General features: G+C 35.5%; 1 protein-coding gene across 4 annotated transcripts in view; it reads left to right on the top strand.

The window, feature by feature from the left end:
• Positions 1–21,206, top strand: part of PKP4 (plakophilin 4) — a 243,014-nt gene that overhangs the window by 162,401 nt on the left and 59,407 nt on the right. For 3 of the 4 annotated variants that reach the window (XM_011949182.1, XM_011949179.1, XM_011949181.1), the window contains exons 3-5: positions 1,104–1,138; positions 19,852–19,983; positions 20,093–20,283. Coding sequence is in view for 3 of the 4 variants with exons in the window: in XM_011949179.1 (XP_011804569.1) it covers positions 1,104–1,138; positions 19,852–19,983; positions 20,093–20,283 (358 nt within the window). In the remaining variant the exon portion in view is untranslated. The remainder of the gene's footprint in view (positions 1–1,103; positions 1,139–19,851; positions 19,984–20,092; positions 20,284–21,206) is intronic. The other variant, XM_011949180.1, reaches the window with a different exon arrangement.

The following is a 21,206-nucleotide window of genomic DNA, read 5'->3' as shown; positions in this document are numbered from 1 at the left end:
TCTATAAATTTAATAAGCACTCAAAAAATACCATGAATATACGTCCTTTTTCTGGTTTTTTAAAAGGAAAAACATACAAATGATTAAAAAGAAAAAAAATGTAATGACTGTACTCATGGATATAACTGCTAGCACATTGGTTTTTATTTTTCTAGACTTCTAGTCATATTGTCTATGTGTCTGTATGTGTTTAATGCAAAAATGGGATCACAAGCTGTTCTGCCAGGTAGCACAGTGATATGGTGCACGAGTTTGGAATCTGACTGTCCTAGGTGTGGTTCCAGCTCTTCAAATTACCAGCATATGTTTCTTTATCTGTAAGATAACGATGAGGATGTACCTGTTCACAAGATGGTGATAAATAATATAAAGGAGATCATATGTGAAATGCTTAATCTACCTTTTAATAAATGCTTAATAATCCATTATTTTGTTCCTGTATTCTGCCACACTGTCCCTGTAACACCATGATTTCCTGTATCGATTGGGGCAAGAGGGGTGGCAAGCAGGGAGGCAGTGATATGTTTTTATGCACAAATTTTTTAAATGCATACTCTGATAACCAAGGAAAATACATAGCTGTCACTTTATCCTGGCTTATAAGACCTTATATTTTTGATATAAAGTTCTGTGTTTTAAATTTTATAAGGCAACATTCAATTCAAAAGTGGCCTTGGTAATTTTTGTCTCTGTTATATGTTTTGTCTCTGTTCTAATTGCCACTTTTGAAAATAAGTCAACTGTTTAACAGCCTTTTTGGTTCCTTTTCATATATATGATACATATGTAGTTTTCATATTATCACAGAAAAACTGTAGTACATCATGTAAGTACTGTGAATATCATACAGTTGTGCTGTTTTGTCTTCAAGTAGAATTTTATGTCATTTTATAATTTGCCTTAATTTCCAAATAGAAACAATTTTTGTTCCAATTTTAAATACTATCTAAAAATTAACTTAGATAAGTTTAAATTTTATTTAGAGTTTTTATGCCTTTGTATAATTTAATGTGGAAATTAAATGTTAATATGCAAAACAGGTCCCAAGCTAAATTTTATGACAAAATAAATAAATGTTTCATTTTTTCCTTCTTTTTCTTTAGCTCAACTGAGAAGTCATTTCCTTGGAGATCAACAGGTATGTTTTTTATTATATAAGAGTTATGTTTAATAAACACGAATTACATAGCCTACTCTCTTAATTTACTATTTCTTGGTGAAATAAGCCAAGCAAAGCCTTTAATAGTGACAATATTGAGCTATGTTGCTTTGGAATAGTAGTTCTTAATATGCTTAAGTTTTTAGTATAATTGAGTAAATTTGTATATGTCAACTGTAATGAAAAAGCATTGAACAGCAGTATTTTTAATATCAACCCCATATCTGAAAGTTTCCTTTTCCATCATAAGAAAACACAGGGCTGACCTCAAAAGAAGTTATTATGTAATCGAGAAACCTGCTAATTATACAAGTTGGGTCTTTCACTGTGTTTATCATACTCAAAGAAAAGTTGTTTGAAGTTTTCATTTTTTTAATGTATCCACGTTTCTAACACAGTGTGGTAGCTTTTCATGTAGTCTATCTTTTCTTTTTAACCTAAATTCACCACATAGGAAGGATGAATTACATTAAGGAGACTGTCTGCCACTTACACAAATTGTTGATGTCTTCATACCCAGCCTTCACTGAGTAAATGTTTATTGAGCATTCACATCATGTACCGGATGCTGTGCACATTGCTGGGCAGTAATGGGCATAACACACACTTGTCCCTGTCCCCTTCCCCCATGAAGCTTACATTGTAAATAGTAATGTGAACAATGTTGTAATGCTGGAATAGGCATTGATACGTAAATACTTTGGCCCTTTTCAAACAAGACTTGAATTGAGGAAGACTTAGATAACCAAATGCCCAGTATCTGAGTTTATCTAAACCTGGTACCAGGATTCTGGTGTTCCTTATAGTACATACAAGATACTTGGCTGTCATACAAAGAAGTTATACCCCCCCCAAAAAAGGTTTTAACTCAAACTGTTGATGAGGCAGAAACATGTGAAAAGCTACCTAACAGTAAGACTTCTAAACAACAGTTTAATTCAAGGCAAGACACACCTTGAAATAATATGTGGTTGACTGCCAAGTAAGTATTATGTGAGAAATATTGATAGAAGTGGACAAGCCACATCTGAGATGGCAGAAGAGATGGTCCTGCAGCCTTGGGCTTAATTGACCACTCTGAAGAGGGCATTGTCACTGGGCAAGAGAAGAGACAACACAAGTGTCAGGGGAAGGGAACATTTAAAACTGGTTTGGGAGGTGGTAAGATGTGCAAAGGCAGAGGGCTGGACTGGCTGAAATTACAGAGATCTGTAAGTTCCAGGGACTTGATACTCTGTCCGTGGGGAGACACTAAAAATCCTTGAAGCAAAATGTCGTATTATTTAAACATTTCTCAGAAGAAAGAGCAGAGCTGTCAACTAGTGGGAGGAAAAATTAGTGACAAGATAGACCAATTGAAAGCTTATTGCAGAATTTGGTGTGTGAGATCATCTAGGCAATTTGTAAGGATTTAGAGGCTGGTGTGATGGTGAGGTGGGTAGGCAATAACTGTGAGGTTTTGTGTTTGGGAGGATGGTACAGTTAAAACAATTAGGAGTGTCAAAATGGAGAGCCAGTTTTAGTGGGGGTGCTCTGGACCACAGTGTGAGATACGTTGGATTTGAGATGATTAAAGGGCAGCAAGTGACACCGCTCAATAAGTATTTAGAAATGTGATTACTCGAGAAAGCCCTTATTCAAATGTGAAGAAAACACTTCTGTTAAACCAATAGGTCCATGGATATTAATACTTTATTATGTGGTTCAGACATGTGGGCCAGAGTGCTGTGGATAAAGGACAACTGAGTTAGAGAAAGCATGCCTGAAACCTAGGAGAACAGCCTATGCCAGGAGAAAGCTGCTGCTTTTTGTTCTTGGGAGGTAATGAGAGAATGATCTGAAATCTGACCAGGGTGGACAGAGGGAGTCAGTTGAGATACGGTATTATTTCCCCCACTTTGTCAGAGCATTTAAGGTGGTTACTGAGAGCCGGAGCTGTGTCTGCTCTGTTTAACGAAGTATTCCAAGGGCCTTGTGGATGGTAGACCCTAGATAACTCACCACCTGAGCAAATGACTACTGTATACATGAATGAATAGTAAATGCTTCTTTACACTGTCCTAGGAATATTTAGTGTGCATATATTAGCTTCACAACCAAATTGTAAGCCCTTGAAAAGTGTCTCTTTTTTCTCTCCTACTTCATCCCTAGAAAATGCTCAACCTTTAGAAGGTGTTAAAAATATACCTAATGAGTAAATGAGATGAATATTTTCATTTAGTAACAAAATCTGTATTTTGAAAAAATGTATACACAAGGAAGTTATGTTTTTTAAAATGACAAGAACTATTTTTGATTCATAACTTGATTCACAATGCCTTAAAACCTTTATAGCCTAGCAGGACCTTAGTACAGTATTTCAGGTTTGTCTTTTTTATGGCAAATTTGGCACACATGCATGTGAACTTAATTCTTTTTGTTTCTCTTAACAGCCTTTTCTTTATGTATAATATACAAATTTCTTTATTATAATAGCTTTGTTGAGAGATAATTCATACTATATAGTTTACTCACTTCTAGAATACTCTTAAGTGTTTTTTAATATATTCTGAGTAGTGCATCTATCACCACAATCAATTTTAGAACATTTTCATCACCCCTAAAAGAAACCAATGTGCCAGTTAGCAGTCACCCATTTTACCCCCAGACTTACCAGTCTTAGGCAACCACTACTCTATTGTACTTTCTTTCTTTATGGATTTGCCTATTCTAGACATTTCAGTTGAATAGAATCATACATGTTGTCCTTGTGGCTGGTTCCTTTCACTTGGCATGATTTTTTCAAGGTTCATCCTTATCGTAGCATGTGACAGTAGTTTATTCCTCTTTATGGCTGAATAATATTTCATTTATTGATTCATCAATTGGTGGACATTTAGGTCTTCCTACTTTTGGCTGTTATGAATAATGCTTTTATGACCATTTATATAAAAATTTTGAATATATGTTTTCAATTCTCTTAAGTATAAACCTATTAGTGGAATTGCTAGGTCACATGGTAACTCTGTGTTTAACCTGTTAAGCAACTACCAGATTATTTCCCAGAGTGGCTGTACCATTTAACATTTCCACCAGTTAAAAATAACAGTTCTGCAGGAGAATGGCATGAACCCGGGAGGCGGAGCTTGCAGTGAGCGGAGATAGTGCCACTGCACTCCAGCCTGGGCAACAGAGCGAGACTCCATCTCAAAAATAAAATAACAGTTCTGACTTCTCCGCATCCTCTCAAACACTTGTTATTATCTTTTTGATTATAGCTGTCCTAGTGGGTGGGAAGTAATATCTGATTGTGGTTTCGAATTAAATTTCCCTGACAGCAAATACTCCTTTTTTGGGGGGAGAGGAGGTTAATTTTTAGTTTTAGTTATTCAAGCAGTGGTGAATAATATAGAGCTTGTTGTATTTTAACTTTACCAACTGCTTTCATCTCGACTTTCTTTTTCACTTTGTAAACATAATTTTTCTCCTGATTCTAAGTGTAGTATATATTCATCAAAAGATATTTGGAAAATGTTTTAAAAGTACAAAAAGTGGATAAAATTACTTATAATCAAACTCATCACTTAGCCTTTCTGTGCATTTGTGTGTTACATACAGTTTTTTCTTACCTTTTGAGTGAAAATTCTTCAAATTCATCTTTAAGACTACATAATTATTTCTGAAATATTTATTGAGACAAACACTTGTCTAGCACGTAATTGTCAATGTTTAAAGCAAACATCCTTGCCCTCTTAAGAACTTCAGGTTTAATGAAGGTGAACTATAGTGGAGATGTATAACTATATTCACTTACAGGTGGGGGATAGGGGAATTCTATAAGGGAAAATCGTATATACCGTATTTACCCATATCTCTAGTATCGGACATTCAGGTTTTTTCTTATTTTTTACTATTTTAAATAACAGTGTGGTAACCATCCCTGTATATAAAATTATATCGGCACCTTTGATTTTCCCTAGGCTAGAATTTCAGGAAGAAATTTATTTAAAGTACGTGAATATTCTAATGCTTTTGCTATATGTAATCAAGTTGCTTTCCTGAAAGATTGTATTAATTTTCCCTCCTTCCAGGTGTATGGGATTGATCTTCTCATATTGCCACATTATTGTCATCATTTGTATTTCTAATTATCTGGAGAATATAGAAGTACAATATAGATTGCCCTTTTCTATTGGAGAATTAGTGTTTGATGGATAAGAGTTCTTTGTAACCCAGAGATAATAGGTGTATTTATTAGCCAGGGTTCAGTTGGGAAAACAGAACCCATGCCAGGTAGTTCAACGTATGGAATTTGATACAGAGAAAGTACAGTTATGAAAGTGTGGGTTGGAAGATTTGAGTGAGTAAACAGGATGATGAAGCACCCAAGAGATAATGATGCCAGGAAGCTGCTATCATCCCTAGGACTACAAAGGGAAAGGGGTAGGTAGGTGGTTTTGTCAGAGTCCTAGAGCTGGAGCAGTTGTAGGCGCTTTGGATTGGGAGATTTCTAGCATTAGTTGGAACCAGGAAGGAGATGCCACCCCTGCCAGAAATGTTTAAAATAGAGCCAGAGAAATACCCTGATTTCCCCATGCAATTTTTCTCCTAACCCTCACCAGTCTGTACACTGGCTGAACTGAGCTGGAGAGGGCATTTTTAGATTTTTAATTACCAAAAGCTAAGCAGACCCTGCATATAATCATATGTTGATTTACAGTCTAGAGAGAATGAGTTTAGATTATGAAGACACATTATAGTGGATGAAATACCTAGGGCCTTGGCATCCTTTCTACCCCTTCCCCATTGCTTAAGTCATTTGACTGCCATCTTCAGGGTTTTTATCATGGCCAAGCAACAAATATGAGTACAAAAAAATAGAAAAAACCAATAAGACCTACTATTTGATAGCACAACAGGGTGACTATAATCAATAATTTAATTGTACATTTCAAAATAACTATAAGTATAATTAGATTGTTTATAACACAAAGGATAAATGCTTAAGGGGATAGATACACTATTCTCCATGATGTGATTATTATGCATTGCATGCCTGTATCAAAACACTTAATATACCTTATAAACATATATACCTTCACTGTACCCAGAAAAATTTAAAATTAAAAAATTAAGAGACAACCATATATACTATTATGTGCTTAGTATTTTCCTTTACATTAAAGTTTTCAAATCTTTTTTTTACTTTTCTAGTAGGCTGAGCAATCAGCTGTTAAATATAAAAATATATATAATACACAAGCAAATGTATTAAATGATTTAAATTGAATACATAATAATTAAGTATTGTCCAAATAGCTCCTCAAGTACTCAAGTGCTTTAGTGTTAGGCAGATACTAATTCAGTGGCTCATCTCCCCTCGCCACAGGTGTGTCCATAATTCACACTTAATAACTGCATAGTTCCTTATTTTTCTCAGAGCACACTCTTGCCTAAAACTCATATTCAAGCCTAGTAGTTACATTTACTTATGTTTTTTTCCTTTGAGGGGAAGGAGGAAGGTTATTAACTTCTAAACATGACAATCACAACTGGTGTTTACTTTCTAATATTTTAACTGTATAATGTTGTGGTTTTTCTTAAGTTTACCCACTTTTCAGCCATATTTATGACATTTAAATTGTAACCATGCCAATAAGCTATAGTTAGAAGAGTAGAAAACTGAAAATTTATGAATAAAAGAGTAAAATCTTATTTTCTTCATATTTCCTTTTTTTTTTTTTTTTTTTTGAGAAGGAGTCTTGCTCTGTTGCCAACGCCGAAGTTCAGTGGTACCACTGCAACCGCCACTTCCTGGGTTCAAGAGATTCTCCTGTCTCTGCCTCCCGAGTAGCTGGGATTACAAACATGCACCACCACACCCGGCTAATTTTTGTTGTTTTCTTTTTTTTAATTGGAGACGGGGTTTTGCCATATTGGCCAGGCTGGTCTTGAACTCCTAACCTCAGGTGATCTGCCCAACTCTGCCTCCCAAAGCTGGGATTACAGGCATGAGCCACTGCACTGGCCCATATTTCCTTTTCTAGTAACTATAGATGCTCTTTATAACTTTGAGTATATATTAATAATTGGGATAAAACAGTAGTGTCGCTGCTGCTTTTCCTATAAATTTTGACAAATTTTTTTTTCTTTGCTGCTTTGACTGCAAAGATACTGAACATAATATGAAAATCATCTATTTTAGAATTAGGCAGCCCTACTCAGAATAAATGAGGAGTGGCTTAAATGTGAAAAATATTTAAAAGACCTTCAGTCCACTTAGTCTTTGGCTGGGTCTTGACAAAAGCAAATCTTTATTCGTTTTCTGGTTTCCTATACAACATTTCACAATAGTGAAATAGAAGGTCCTCATTTGTCCTCATTTATTTTTATACTTCGCATGTTTACTTGCAGACACTTTCTCTACCTTTTCTCAAGTTTTACAAATTTGACTTGAAAAGCTTAGCTCTTTAAAAGCCTTTCAGCAATAGGTGGATTGTTAGAGATGCAAGGGTTTGATCACTGCTTAGGAGCGATCCCTGCCTACTCAGATGTTTTCAGGATGTTACATTCTGTTGAAATGTGGTAAACTGGAACCAGCTGCTGAATTGGATTTTGAATAGCTAACCTACTGCAGCACCATTTTCTAAGGAAGAGCTTAGGATGCCCTAGGCAGAAAAGATTTTCATTTCACTTTCATTTCATTTGATTGAGGAGACTCTAGCTTGCTTGTTTGTGTGTTTGTTATTGGGGGAGGGGGTGGAAGTTAAGCAGAGGGGAGGACATTTGAAAACAAAAAGCCCAAGTTTCTGAAGTATGGGAGCGGAGAGCGATACTACCCAAAGAATGAGGACTACCCAAAGAATGAGGAAGAGCTGCCCATTCTGCCAAACATTTTTATTTTCTCAGGTCTTTAAACTTCTTCCCTAGAAGTAATAAAGTTGTTTTGGAGCATTTATGCTTTATGATTATCTTGACTTTTGCCCTTTCTCTTCATTATTCTGTACCTCTAGCTTACCAGTGTTACGTATTTGCATTCTAAAAATATAAATGCACATCTTTTGTGTTTTTTTATGAGGAGCCGTTTATGTTTCAGCTTTGTCTTTTCTTGCATGTCTTATAACCTTGAATATTCTGCTAAAACATTCCGAGAGAATGTTATGTTAGTGTTCCCTTCTGTTTCCATAATATTAGTGTGTCAGTTTTTCCATTGTTCACTTCTTCACATCTCTAAATATACAATCTATGTGTGCCATCAAAATTTGAGGTAACTTGTAAGAACATATATAATACAATAAAAGATAAACATCAAAATCACAGAAAATATATACTAGAATAATAGGTAAAGGGTGACGAAAGTGAGAATGCATATATAATCATAATTCTTCATGAGGGAGAATACTATACAGAATCTTTTTCTTTAAATCCTTTGAATGTACCTCTTTTTTAAGAAAAACACCAACTCAGTAATAAAAATAGCTACACGCAGTATATGCTACCCATCAGAAAGAATCCATAGATTGAAGCCATGGATTGAAGTTTTTGGTCAAAGCAGTCATTGATTGTTACTTAGGTCCCCCAGTCTCATTCCGTGAAATGAATTTTGCTACAAGCCACAATATCACAGTTTTTCTGTTTGTGAGAAAAAAACATTACTAGAGTTAAGGTGGTTGCCAACTTGAGTAGATCTGTATAAAATGCAGGGGAGGAGAATCGGCTTCAGAATTCAGCCTCCCTCTGCCCCAGCTCTTCCTAGCACATTAGACCAGGAGCAGCCCATCTTACAGAGCTGGAATGTGCCGCTCTGTCCCCACCAGCCAGTCAGCCAAGCTCATTCTTTTTAACACTGCTGTGTTCCTAGAAAAAGAAAGTGTTCAAGAAATCAGTGGATGTTACGTAGGTGATAAAGAATTGGTACTCATGAAATTAGAGGCCAAAAAAGACTGGAATCTCTACCAAAACAAGTGAGAGAAATTTTCTGGTTGACTCAGAGGGCACTAAGGGGTTAATAGATTCATATGAACAGGAGAGAAAATAGTAACAATTCTAGACAGTTAGGAGTGTTGATGTTAGACAGTAAATATGGAAGGGAAGAAAAAAGACCGTAGTAAAATGGGAAGTTTAAAACTGATTCCATAACTTCACAGTGCTACATCATTTATTGTGTAACATGTATTGAAGTGGTATGATTTTAACATACTATTCATTTAAATCATTACTGTGTGGAATACTGGCATTAGTTAATGTTTACTACTAAATTTAAGACTGTAGGAGCTAGGCTGTGCATTTTGTTTGTGTATTTAAATTTTGTTTCTAAAATGTATGGATACAAGTTTCTTCCACTGGGATGAGCTTTAAAAAAAAGAAATAAAAAATCATCAATACTGAAAATAAATGACAAAAGAGAAAGTAGACCTAAGTCAATTTATCTTTTCTTTTTCCTCCATCTGGTACAAGTAATTTACAACACAAAAATTCATCAGCACATCATGAGATAAGAAGTTTACTTAAATGGAAACACTTTATGCCTCAGTAGAAATGTATTGAATTTATAAAGGAGATACAGTAGGAAGTGAGTATTGTATTATACATGTTCATAAACAGAATATTAGATCAGCAGTCATGTATAAAGGACTAGTATTGAGGATTTTGGATGCCATCATTTATTGTAGCCATAAACTGTACAAATGACAAAACTTTATCTCATATTTCTTCCTGTTTCTCTTCTAAATACAAGGATGATAAGAATTTCTTTTAAAATCAGCTGTAGAGCACAAGTTTCTCTACCTTATTTTTTGCAGGCCCATTTTAGCCACACAGTCATGACTGCCTTCTTTCCAACTGCAGTGCGATAGCTTCCTGATTGCCACTATAAAAGCTCTTCTTAACTTACTGTTTTAAGATGAAAATAAGATATACTTCTTTAAAAAAAAAAAAAAAAGTCTAGAAGAATCTGAGTAAAAGGTAGAAATTTCCTTCATTCCAACATGTTTCCATACCATGACCACCACACCTATACAACTATACACAGACACAACGTATAGGAAAAAGTCTGGAATAATGAAACAGCCCAGACTGTTAACTGTGTTTGTATGTATGTCGAAGTATCCACACACATTAGAGTTGTTAGTTTTGGTTTAACACAAATAAAGATACACTCTACATTGTTCTGTGACCTTTAAGTTTTTCCCCTAACATTACAAAATAATGGATGTGTTTCTATGTCAGTATATAAAGCCCTATTTCTTTTTAATGGCTAAGTAGTATCCATCGTTTGAAAATTTATATAACCAGTTTCTTATCAGTGAACATTTTGTTTTTTCCAGTTTTCTACTTTGACAGACAATGGCGAAGATTCTTTCTGCACACATATGAGTGTCTCTGATAGGATTTCTGTAACTGAAACTTCCTGGACAAGGGTGTTTACATTTTAATTTTGGCAAATATTGTCAATTTGCCCACCAGAAAGCTTAAGAATTTATGCTCCTACTGATAGCACATGGTAGTCCTATCTACACTTACTGTGTTACCAGAGTACAGGAATGTAAATCTTCATGAATACTTAAAATTTTAATAAGTTACTAGGCTTTAACAAAAACATTTGTTCCAAATTTCTCTATATCATAAAACTTAGGAACAGATTGAACGAAGTAAGATAATTTTTAAATATCATTATTAACTATTCATTAAATCATAACACTCCATGGAAACTTGAGCATACCCCTGACCATCATGTTAATTAACTCGTTCTCATGGAGATTGGCGATCAGCATGACCTTAGAATTTAGTAAAATTCTAAGTTTCCTGTCAATTTGGCTTTCTTCTGTCTTCATAGCTGGCTCAAAATGATCAGATACATTTTTCTATCACGAAAAATGCAACAACCACTACCAAATCAAACAAAAAGAAACGTTTAAAAACTCACCATTAGATATAATTGTGGGTGCCAACAGCTCACTCCAGAGGCTCCTACACACTGCTGCACTGTAGAGTCACCTGTGGAGCTACTAAAATCTTGACGCCCAAGCATCACCCCAACACAATTCAGTTCAAAAGTCTGAGTTGGGAACCAGGCGTCAGTGGGGTTTAACGAGTCCCCAGGTGACTCCAGTGTGCACAGTTTGAGAACCACTGCTTTATTCTAAAACCTAGTCATTAAAAAGAAGAATTAAACATTTATCCTGCCTGTCCTGTTCATATTTCAGGATAACTAAATAATCCTAGCTATTATGTAAAATATTCCAAAGGAAAACCTGCTGATAAATGTAAAAAGAATAACAAAATTAGAAAAATCACTAGTCTGCAAGCCCTAATGAAATAAGTCAAGCAAAGATTGTCAATGGATGCTAAAACCTCTTAAGTTCCCAATCCTAGCTGTGCATTAGAATCACCCTGGGAGTTTTTTAAAATTCCAGTATTCAGAATACAGCTTAGACTGATTGAATTGGAATATCTGAGTGTGGGACTTGGACAGCAGTAGTGTTAAAATTCTACCCAATTTTCAACACAGGTGATTGCATTTTGCAACCAAGGTTAAGAACCATTGCATTAGGAGACAGGTTGGTGGTAAACTTGACAGAAGGATTAAGCTGCCACTACCTGCATTGCCTGATAGATCTTAGGAACCCTGAAAGTTGTGATATGAAAGGTGTCATATACATGGCACCATTCATAAAGTATGCTACCCACAAAGGTTTGACCTGAAAGCTTTTAGCTATAACCTTCTGCTTAAAGAAATAGTGTATTTAGAGGAATAAGTAAATGACATGAGAAAACCATCAGACAAATTCAGGATGTGGAACAACTTAAAAGTGTATTGCTGCAGTTTCCTCAGTGCATCAAAAACATGAAAATGAAGGAATGGGTGCCCCTTTCTAAATTGAGGGACTTAAATAACAATTGTACTCAAATGCAATCAGTAAACCTTATTTCAGCCTGACTAGTACAAGCCAACTGAAGAAACACATTTCCAAGACATCTGAAAACTTTGAATTTGAACTCACTAAATGGCATTATGGAATAATTATGGTTTTATGAAGTCCTTATTTTTTAGAGATGCAAACGGAAGTATTTAGAGTTGAAATGATACGATGTGAGAGATTTGTTTTGAAATTATATAACAAAGGAAAAAGATAATGGAAAAAAAGTGTGCATAATGCTGATATCTATTAAACCTGGAATACATTATACTTTTCTTTCTACCTTTATATATGTTTAAAACTTAAAAAAATTAAATACAAATGCTTAAACAAAAGTTTTGAAATATGAGGTTAAAAATGGTGTGCTGCAAGTATACATATGTAACAAACCTGCACGTTATGCACATGTACCCTAGAACTTAAAGTATAATTAAAAAAAAAAAAAAAGGTAGAAAGTAGAATAGAGATTACCAGAGGCTGGGTAAGGTGAGGAGAGGGAAGGATAGGGAGAAGTTGGTCTGTAGGTGCTATTTTACAGTTATATAGAAGGAAAAAGCTCAGATGTGCTATTACACAGTAGGGCAATGTAGTTAACAATAATGTATTATAGGTTTCAAAATAGCTAGAAAAGATTATTTGGATGTTCTCACCACAAAGAATGGATAATGTTTGAGGTGATGCATATACCAGTTACTCTGATTTGAATGTACACATGTATCAAAACATCAAGCTTTACCATAAATATGTACAATATATTGTATATATAATTATGTATCAATTAAAAATAAAATTCAAAACTCTATACACACACACAAAAAAAAAAATGGTGTGCTGGAGTGACATGGTAAAGCCAGCAACATTTTGACCATGTTCTGAAGGTCAGCCCTGACATAAATGGTATGAAGAAACCAACTATGAAATGGATGCATGAGTCTCTCAGCCAGTGGATATTATTTAATTTATAGTTTCCACATATTTGGGATTTTGTTAAATGAATTTTTATTGAACAAATTACCTATATTATACAGAAGATCAGCCTTTCAAGTTTAGAACCATAGATGTCTCAATATGTTTGTCATGGGCCACCACCAAATAAGAATATTAGATTTTGTCTTAGCAAACTTACTCATAATATATGAACAGATCCCCAAAAGCACATTATATGAAAATCAAGTATCCAGTTTTAGCCCTTAATGTTTCATGTTTGATATAAACATGCCAAATATTTAAACTGCCTCATGCTTTTAGTGATATGTGAAGAAACGTGCTACTAACTATCTAAAATAAAATAGAAATTGTCAAGTCTGAAAACCTTTTTTCTATTACTACCTCCTCAGAACACAGAGCCTTCATTCCTCAATTTATAACTATTGCTTTGGGACACATCTGAAAGTCACCCTCTATAATTTCACATTTCATTCTTATGACAAAGTTAGTCCTCATGTGGCTTTATCTTAGTATATTTTACTAAAGAAAAAAGATAACTAGTGGAAAAATATAGAAGATCTTATTTCAAAAAATCATTTCTTTCTTTTTGATAGTGAATATCATCCTTTATAGGTTTGTGTTTTTAAGAAGGCTTTTTTGGTTTTTAACAAAAGGAATCTTACTTTGTATCTCCCACTGACAGATATTCTCATTTCTATATTTGGTAACATTTTTTTTCCCAAAGAGAATAAAAAGTGTCTTTGAAAAATATTTTAGGGTGACTTTTGAGCATTTAATTGTATTTTCCATAAGCTGACTTTTTACATTACAGCGGATCCCTTACTTATCCCTTCTTCAGCTTTCCTACATAGGAAGCGAGAGCCCCTCAGCCATTTATGAAGCCCGTTAAACTCAGTAATGGGCAATTTATGTCTTGTTCATTTCATTTTGTATTTATAATTCTTAATTCCTTGTTTTTTTTCTTGTTTTCTTTTTATAGGTATAAAGTATAAATTTTTATAGTAGGTGTGACATCTGTATTTTAATTACTATCCAGACTAAAAATACTTAACACTCATTTTTATATGACTGTTTGTGGAAATTTCTCTTCAGTTTATTTTTTGTAAAATTTATTTTTAAATGGTTTTATATTCTTGGACAGAATTTTTATATGACCAGGAGATCTCTTTTAGTTTAGGCATTATGGAAATCACTATGATACCAGTTTATGCATTCACAAAATTTGCTTATACTATAGATTTGAATCCAGGCAGTCAAGCTTTACAGTGAATTTCAAGGCAGACTAGTTGATGCTTAAAGCAGAGTTTAAAGTGAAGTAGAAGATACTTCATTAATGGTTTCCATTTTCCAAGGCCTTTTATGCAACACTTTTTAGACGGGTAAAATTTTTAGAGCCATTGCCTTATTAATATTGAAAAGATAATATAAATATGCACAAGACCCAAGAATCTAGAAATACTCAAGAACCAGACCAGAAATAGTTTCAAGAAACATGGTCTTTCTGCCTTTCCTTATGTCTCTACTTCCACTAAAATCCAACTTTTAAATGATATCCTATGTATATAGTAGCTTATATTTGAATCAACAAACTCCAAGTATGTGTAATATTCTTAAAATACCTGTCAACTTGTATTTTCTCCTGTGGAGGAAGGAATACTATTGGTGCTTCATGTTTCCATCACCCTGAAACAACGTTTCTCACTCTGAAACAAGGTTTCCCAGTGGCCTTATTCCCTCTGATGATAAGCATGCCTGCTATAGAAATAAATCTTGTATGTCACAGAAGGCATAAAGAGGAGAAATCTTTTTGGTGCCACCACCCATGTTCTCTTCCAGAATTTGGCTTTACTTTTTTGCCATAGGAGGCACTGGACGTTTTCTGCACCTCTGTGGAAAGTAGACTCCCTTGTAAGCCTGTGATCCTACAGGAAAGGAGAGCCCCATGACCAGACAGGAAGTTGAGTCCATGTAACACAATATTTTCTACTCATTTTTTCCACAAAATGTTGCCCCTCTGGGTATGACAGCCTAACCTCAGCTCACAAGCCAGAGAGTTGGAAGAAACCGTCAAGGAGAGTATCATCTGCCTTAACATCGGGTGCTATTGCCGTCCCAAGAGTCCTGCCAGAACTCACACTACACATTCTTTATGTAAGGGCAAACCCGTAAATACCACAGCAACTCAGAACAGACTCAAGCAAGGAGAACCCATCATGAGGTTCCAGTGCGCTGGACTATGAAAGACTAGTCACAGGGTTGTCTATACTAAAAATCTCCTTACTGATCTCTCAGTTCCTGTTTCCATGGTGATTTTACACACACTACAGACCTTCCTCCTTTCATACAGCAAGACATAGATTAACAAAGCAGAACCATTTTAATAATTTCAGGTTCATTAGAGAGGCCTTAGACTCTTTTACTAAGCATATCTTCGTGCATACTCTATATTTGGGGATGTACATTATAAAAAAGATAAAATATCTCAGTTTGTATTCCATCTTTTACCATGAGCTTAATGACGTGGATGATATACCAGATTTTCTTAGCTCTACAGTGTTATTGTCCCTTACCCGCTAGTATTTTTTATAGATGTAACATAACACTTTTTCTAATTATATATTTTTAAATATTAGAGCACTCAAATGAAATGTAATAGACAAGAAGGCCCATGATTCCAATAATTTTGCAGTCTTTGGCACAAATGGAGATTTCATTCTACCCTGAAACTTGTTCAATTTCTGTATTTTTAGATATATATTTTCTTCGAAGATGCTAATTTGATGTTTGAAAGTTCCCCATAGTGTATTTCTGGTGTCCCAGAAAACATGTTTGTGATTTTCTTTTTTTTTTTTAAAGCAACACATGTTCTTCAGTACACTGAATAAAGAAGTAACATTCACATGCTGTTTGCCATTTTTACTTACAAAAATGTCTCTTGATTTCTTATTCTGATTGTGCTAAATTGTAATATGCCAACTATTTAATTATAGGTTACAGCATTCATCATGAAATGGTTAACTGCATACTATATGCCTCTGTGTTTCTCTAGTGAATTTTACTAGCATCTTTCATTCCACATAGCAGAGGTTTTTAACATTCATTCATCTTAAAGTAAGATTGTTTAAATAATACATAATTGGTAAATGTGAACCCTACCATACTACAGTGAGGTATACTTTATCCAGTAAAATTAGAAGATGTATCTTCTGTTTACCTGAGATATGATGTCTGTGCATACATAGGTTTGTGCATGTATATAGATAATTTGTGGATTACAAGTTTTCAAAGAAACAAAATAGTAACACTATTTGGAAAACCATTTAAATTTATTTTCATAAATCAGAATAGATTTCAGAATACTTTGATCTCTGCAGCTATTCTTCATTATCATTGGGCTCTGCTAAGGAAACAGAAAAATAACTGAATGGCCGAGCACGGTGGCTCATGCCTGTAATCCCAGCACTTTGAGAGGCCAAGATGGGCAGATCACTTAGGGTCGGGAGTTTGAGACCAGCATGGCCAACATAGTGAAACCCCATCTTTACTAAAAATACAGAAATTAGCTGGGCATGGTAGAACACACCCATAATCCCAGCTACTCAAGAGGCTAAGGCACGAGAATCACTTGAGCCCAGGACACAGAGGTTGCAGTGAGCCAAGATCGTGCCACTGCATTCCAGCCTGTGTGACAGAGACTCCGTCTCAAAAAAAAAAGAAAAAGAAAAAATAACTGAAGACCTTATTTATAGTATAGAAGTTGATTGCTTTATAGTTCATATTAAATAAATCTTTTATTAACTCTTAGTTTTATATTTGCTTAAAGATAGGTCACAAAACCTAAGTCCTGTCCTTTAAACCCAGTTCCTTAGATTTTCAAATTGGATCCTGGGTACCTGAGAATTTTGTATTTTAGTGTTCTAGTTAGCATCTCAGTATCCTTTTCTATATTCTGTTTTCTAGGGTGTTGCATTAAAAAATATATGAAACAGAGTCAGGTCATAATATTTAAAAGGAATATGGCTATTATATTACTTTTGGAATAAATTTGTATTGTTTAAGATACTAATTTCGTGAAGTTTTATTAGGGCAACCGGTATGGAATCACATATCTCATGATTTGTGCTTTCTCTGAGGTTATTTATTTTAAATAGCTTCTCATAAGGAAGAGTTTAAATGAGCAAGATTGTTACATGGTTTCTGAGAATATGTTTCATTGAGTGGAAAGACACAATTGCTGAGCTACAGTTTTTAGGGTATATATTCCTCTTTTTCAGTTTTTTTTTTTTTTTTTAAGCTCTGAATAGCTTTCTTTAAAAAGTAGGTGGGCAGCTTACATAAAATTCTAATGGTTTTGGTTTCCATGGTGAAAAATGTTGAGACCCTGACACTACATGCCACCTAGTGTTTCTAAACCAAAAGCTTTAAAATATTAGCGTCCCAGATTTTACCTTACATTTAACTAATGCTGAGAACTATCTGAACATCTTTTTCTTTTCCAAGACAGTACATTTTTCCATGTATGTGAAGCCTTGAGGCTACCAGTGGTACTTTTTATCTGTAGTTTGTTGCTAGTTAATATTTGCTTTCCCAGGGTTCCGTTCCTGATGGAACAAAGGTTGACTGCTGCATAGCTCTGATTTCAGGCCAGCACCTGTGCAGCTATTCCCAGCTATTCCAATTCCTTAGCATTTTACTTAATCCTTAGCAAAACTCCTTTGAGAATTACTGTATAAGAATGTTTAGAACTCTGGAAACTCATGATAGAAGCTGTACAGATGAAGCAGAGCACTTTATGGTATTGTCAGCCTGACGGTGACTCAGCTCATGTTTCAACGTGTACCAGGGAAACCATATACAATCTTTAATCTTTGCTGAAATTCCAAACTTAAGCAATCAGAACTGTCACAGAATTCTACCACATAGAAGCATTCTGTCAAATAATATAGCGGGAGGCAGGTCGTTAAAAACCTATACTAAGAATGTCAGCTAATCTTTCCAGAGGCTAGGAAACAAAATCTTGAGCTGAATCTGACATCAAATTAAAGGTTTAGAATGCACTGGGATTTCCCACTTCTCCCTTAAACCTTGTATTCACCTTCTAGAGCAGCTTAATCAGCAGTCCCTAAAAATTTTACTTTGCTTTATATAGCCAAACTTCATTGAACACAGTAAGGTAAAGCCACAGTGCAATGCCAGGCATGAGTCAGCACTCAGTAAAAGGAAGCTGCTGTTGTTACTAGGAGTTTGCTTGTTCAACAAATATTTACTGAGCACCTACTGAGTACTCTGCACCATCCTAGACACCGAGGATATAACAAACCAGATAAAAGTCTGTCTGCCCTCGTGCAGCTTATATTCTAGTGGGGAGAGATGGTCATAAGTGCGACACAGAAAGGGAAAGCTGGCCTCCTGTGGTAAATGGATGCTACTTAGATGTACTTCCTTTAGGAAAATTTTCCTAAGCTCCATTCCCCCAGACACACACACACGCGCACACACCCCATATCTTCTCTCATAACTGCATAGGGCCTGGCGTGTAATAGTACCCAGAGGGAGAAAGGGAAGGAGGAAAGGAGGTAGACATTTAAATCTTTAGGATTATATGTTAAACTCAGAATGTAAGAACTTAATTAAAATCTTTGAAGTGAGAGTGAAGCAGCATTTCTGAAAAAAAGTTTGTTAATATAAGGGTTAAATGCGAAGAAGAAATGGCTTGTATTGAAGTCCATCAGAAAATGGGAAAATATATTTTGAAGATATTAGAGAAAGACGGACATATGGGAATTGAACTGGAAAGAGGCAGCATGATCTATACCACCTAAGTTTACAGCATAAAAAACAGAAGTTTGAATGGGGTTTGTTTTTTTCAAGTTGAAGATGGCAAATGGTACTGTTAAATTAAAGGAGATAATAGAAGAGATGGGTTTGGCTGGAAGAAACAATGATTAGGTTAGACTTGCCTGTATTCCTTTAAAAAAAGACTAAAGGAATAAAATAAGCAGATGAACAGGAAAGTTTTCATTGCTTGGCAATTCTAAAACTTTGTATAGAGTTCCTTTGACTGTAGGTGACATGAAATATAACATAAAATGTGCTCTACCTTCAGAGGCTTCATCACCAAGCTCAATAATATGAATGTTGTGTAATTTTTCATTTTTAATTGTTCATAAGATGGAGGACCCTTCTTAAAATACTTGGTCTCCATTCTCAGTCTTTTAATCCCTTGGAGGAAGGTGTCTGAGAGGTCAGTTTTCCAAGGGGAACAGGATCAGTTTTCAGATTTTGACTTAATATTGAGACTTATAATCACAACAAACAATGTTTATGAAATTCAGCAAAATTTTTTTTTTTTTTTTTTTGAAACGGAGTCTTGCTCTGTCGCCCAGGCTGGAGTGCAGTGGCGCCATCTCGGCTCACTGCAAGCTCCACCTCCCGGGTTTACGCCATTCTCCTGCCTCAGCCTCCCGAGTAGCTGGGACTACAGGCGCCCGCCATCTCGCCCGGCTAGTTTTTTGTATTTTTTAGTAGAGATGGGGTTTCACCGTGTAGACCAGGATGGTCTCGATCTCCTGACCTCGTGATCCACCCGTCTCGGCCTCCCAAAGTGCTGGGATTACAGGCTTGAGCCACCGTGCCCGGCCATAAATTCAGCAAAATATATTAATGAAGTATAAGTTTATGGAGCACATTCATATAGTTAAGAGTCAAATGTGCTGTATAATCTGAAAATACAGCCTTGTATTAGTATATAGATTCTAAGATGCTATTGACAAATATTTGAACCTTTTTTAGCAAGTTTTTATGTAATATTATTATGTTTAGCTGTTTAAACTTTTCTTCTTACAGATGTGCCAAATACTGGTGTAAGCAAACCTAGAGTTTCTGACGCTGTCCATCCCAACAACTATCTCATCAGGACAGAGCCAGAACAAGGAACCCTGTATTCACCAGAACAGACATCTCTTCATGAAAGTGAGGGTCTGTTGTGTTATCTTTTAAGTATTGGATTTGCTTTTAAGATTTTATTCTTGAAAGTGAGTGTCAGAAGTGTGTATAATAAAGATATTTCTTGGTTTCATTCTTACAGGATCATTGGGTAACTCAAGAAGTTCAACACAAATGAATTCTTATTCTGACAGCGGATACCAGGAAGCAGGGAGTTTCCACAACAGCCAGAATGTGAGCAAGGCAGACAACAGACAGCAGCATTCATTCATAGGATCAACTAACAACCATGTGGTGAGGAATTCAAGAGCTGAAGGACAAACACTGGTTCAGGTAAGCTGAACACATCAAGATCTCTGCAAAGAAATACCCTGAGGCCGGGCGCAGTGGCTCACGCCTGTAATCCCAGCATTTTGGGAGGCCGAGGTGGGTGGATCACCTGAGGTCAGGAGTTCAAGACCAGTCTGACCAACATGGTGAAACCCCATCTCTACTAAAAATACAAAAATGAGCCGGGCGTGGTGGCGGGCGCCTGTAATCTCAGCTACTCGGGAGGCTGAGGCAGGAGAATCACTTGAGCCTGGGAGGCGGAGGTTGCAGTGAGCCGAGATTGCACCACTGCACTCCAGCCTGGGCGACAGAGCGAGACTCCGTCTCAAAACAAAAAAAGAAAAAAAAAAGAAATACCCTCCTAGTTGAAGATCTATTATAGGTATTTCTTATTAGAAATCAATATGTACAATTTTTGTAGAATGGATAAAATAGTAAAATCATTTTATTCTATTTGAGATACAATGTTAAATGTATTTGTTTCTATGAGTTAGCTTCCACTGATGAATTCTGATTAGTTCCTGGACACAGTAGAGTAATTCTTCTGGAAACAACAAGTTTGGCATGAGGAGAAGAGTCTAAGGGGAATGTAAGAGGGTTGGATGGAATGTTTTGGTCCCTGAGGGGTTATGAGTTCCTAAAAATACTAGGGCTAAAATATGCTCTAAACAGCTCCAGAGGGCAGAGTGCTATTCCCACACCTGCATAAAATGGGATTTGCCCATTCTAACCAAAGACTATTACCATCATCACTGGAGTTATTCCCCAAAAGTACATTTCTTTTCTTTTACTAGAGTAGAGATATTCCTGCTTAAAGAAAGGTATTGTATAGAAACATATCCATTCTGTTAAGTGAGGGTTCTCTAACTTGATAGCAAAAAATATATATTGCATGTGTATTTCTAAAAACTCTTTAGCTCCTTTCT

Source organism: Colobus angolensis, unplaced genomic scaffold (genome assembly GCF_000951035.1).
Source record: "Colobus angolensis palliatus isolate OR3802 unplaced genomic scaffold, Cang.pa_1.0 Scaffold292, whole genome shotgun sequence".
Lineage (NCBI taxonomy): Eukaryota > Metazoa > Chordata > Mammalia > Primates > Cercopithecidae > Colobus > Colobus angolensis.
The sequence above is the reverse complement of the archived record's forward strand: the minus strand, read 5'-3'. Positions and strand labels throughout refer to the sequence as shown.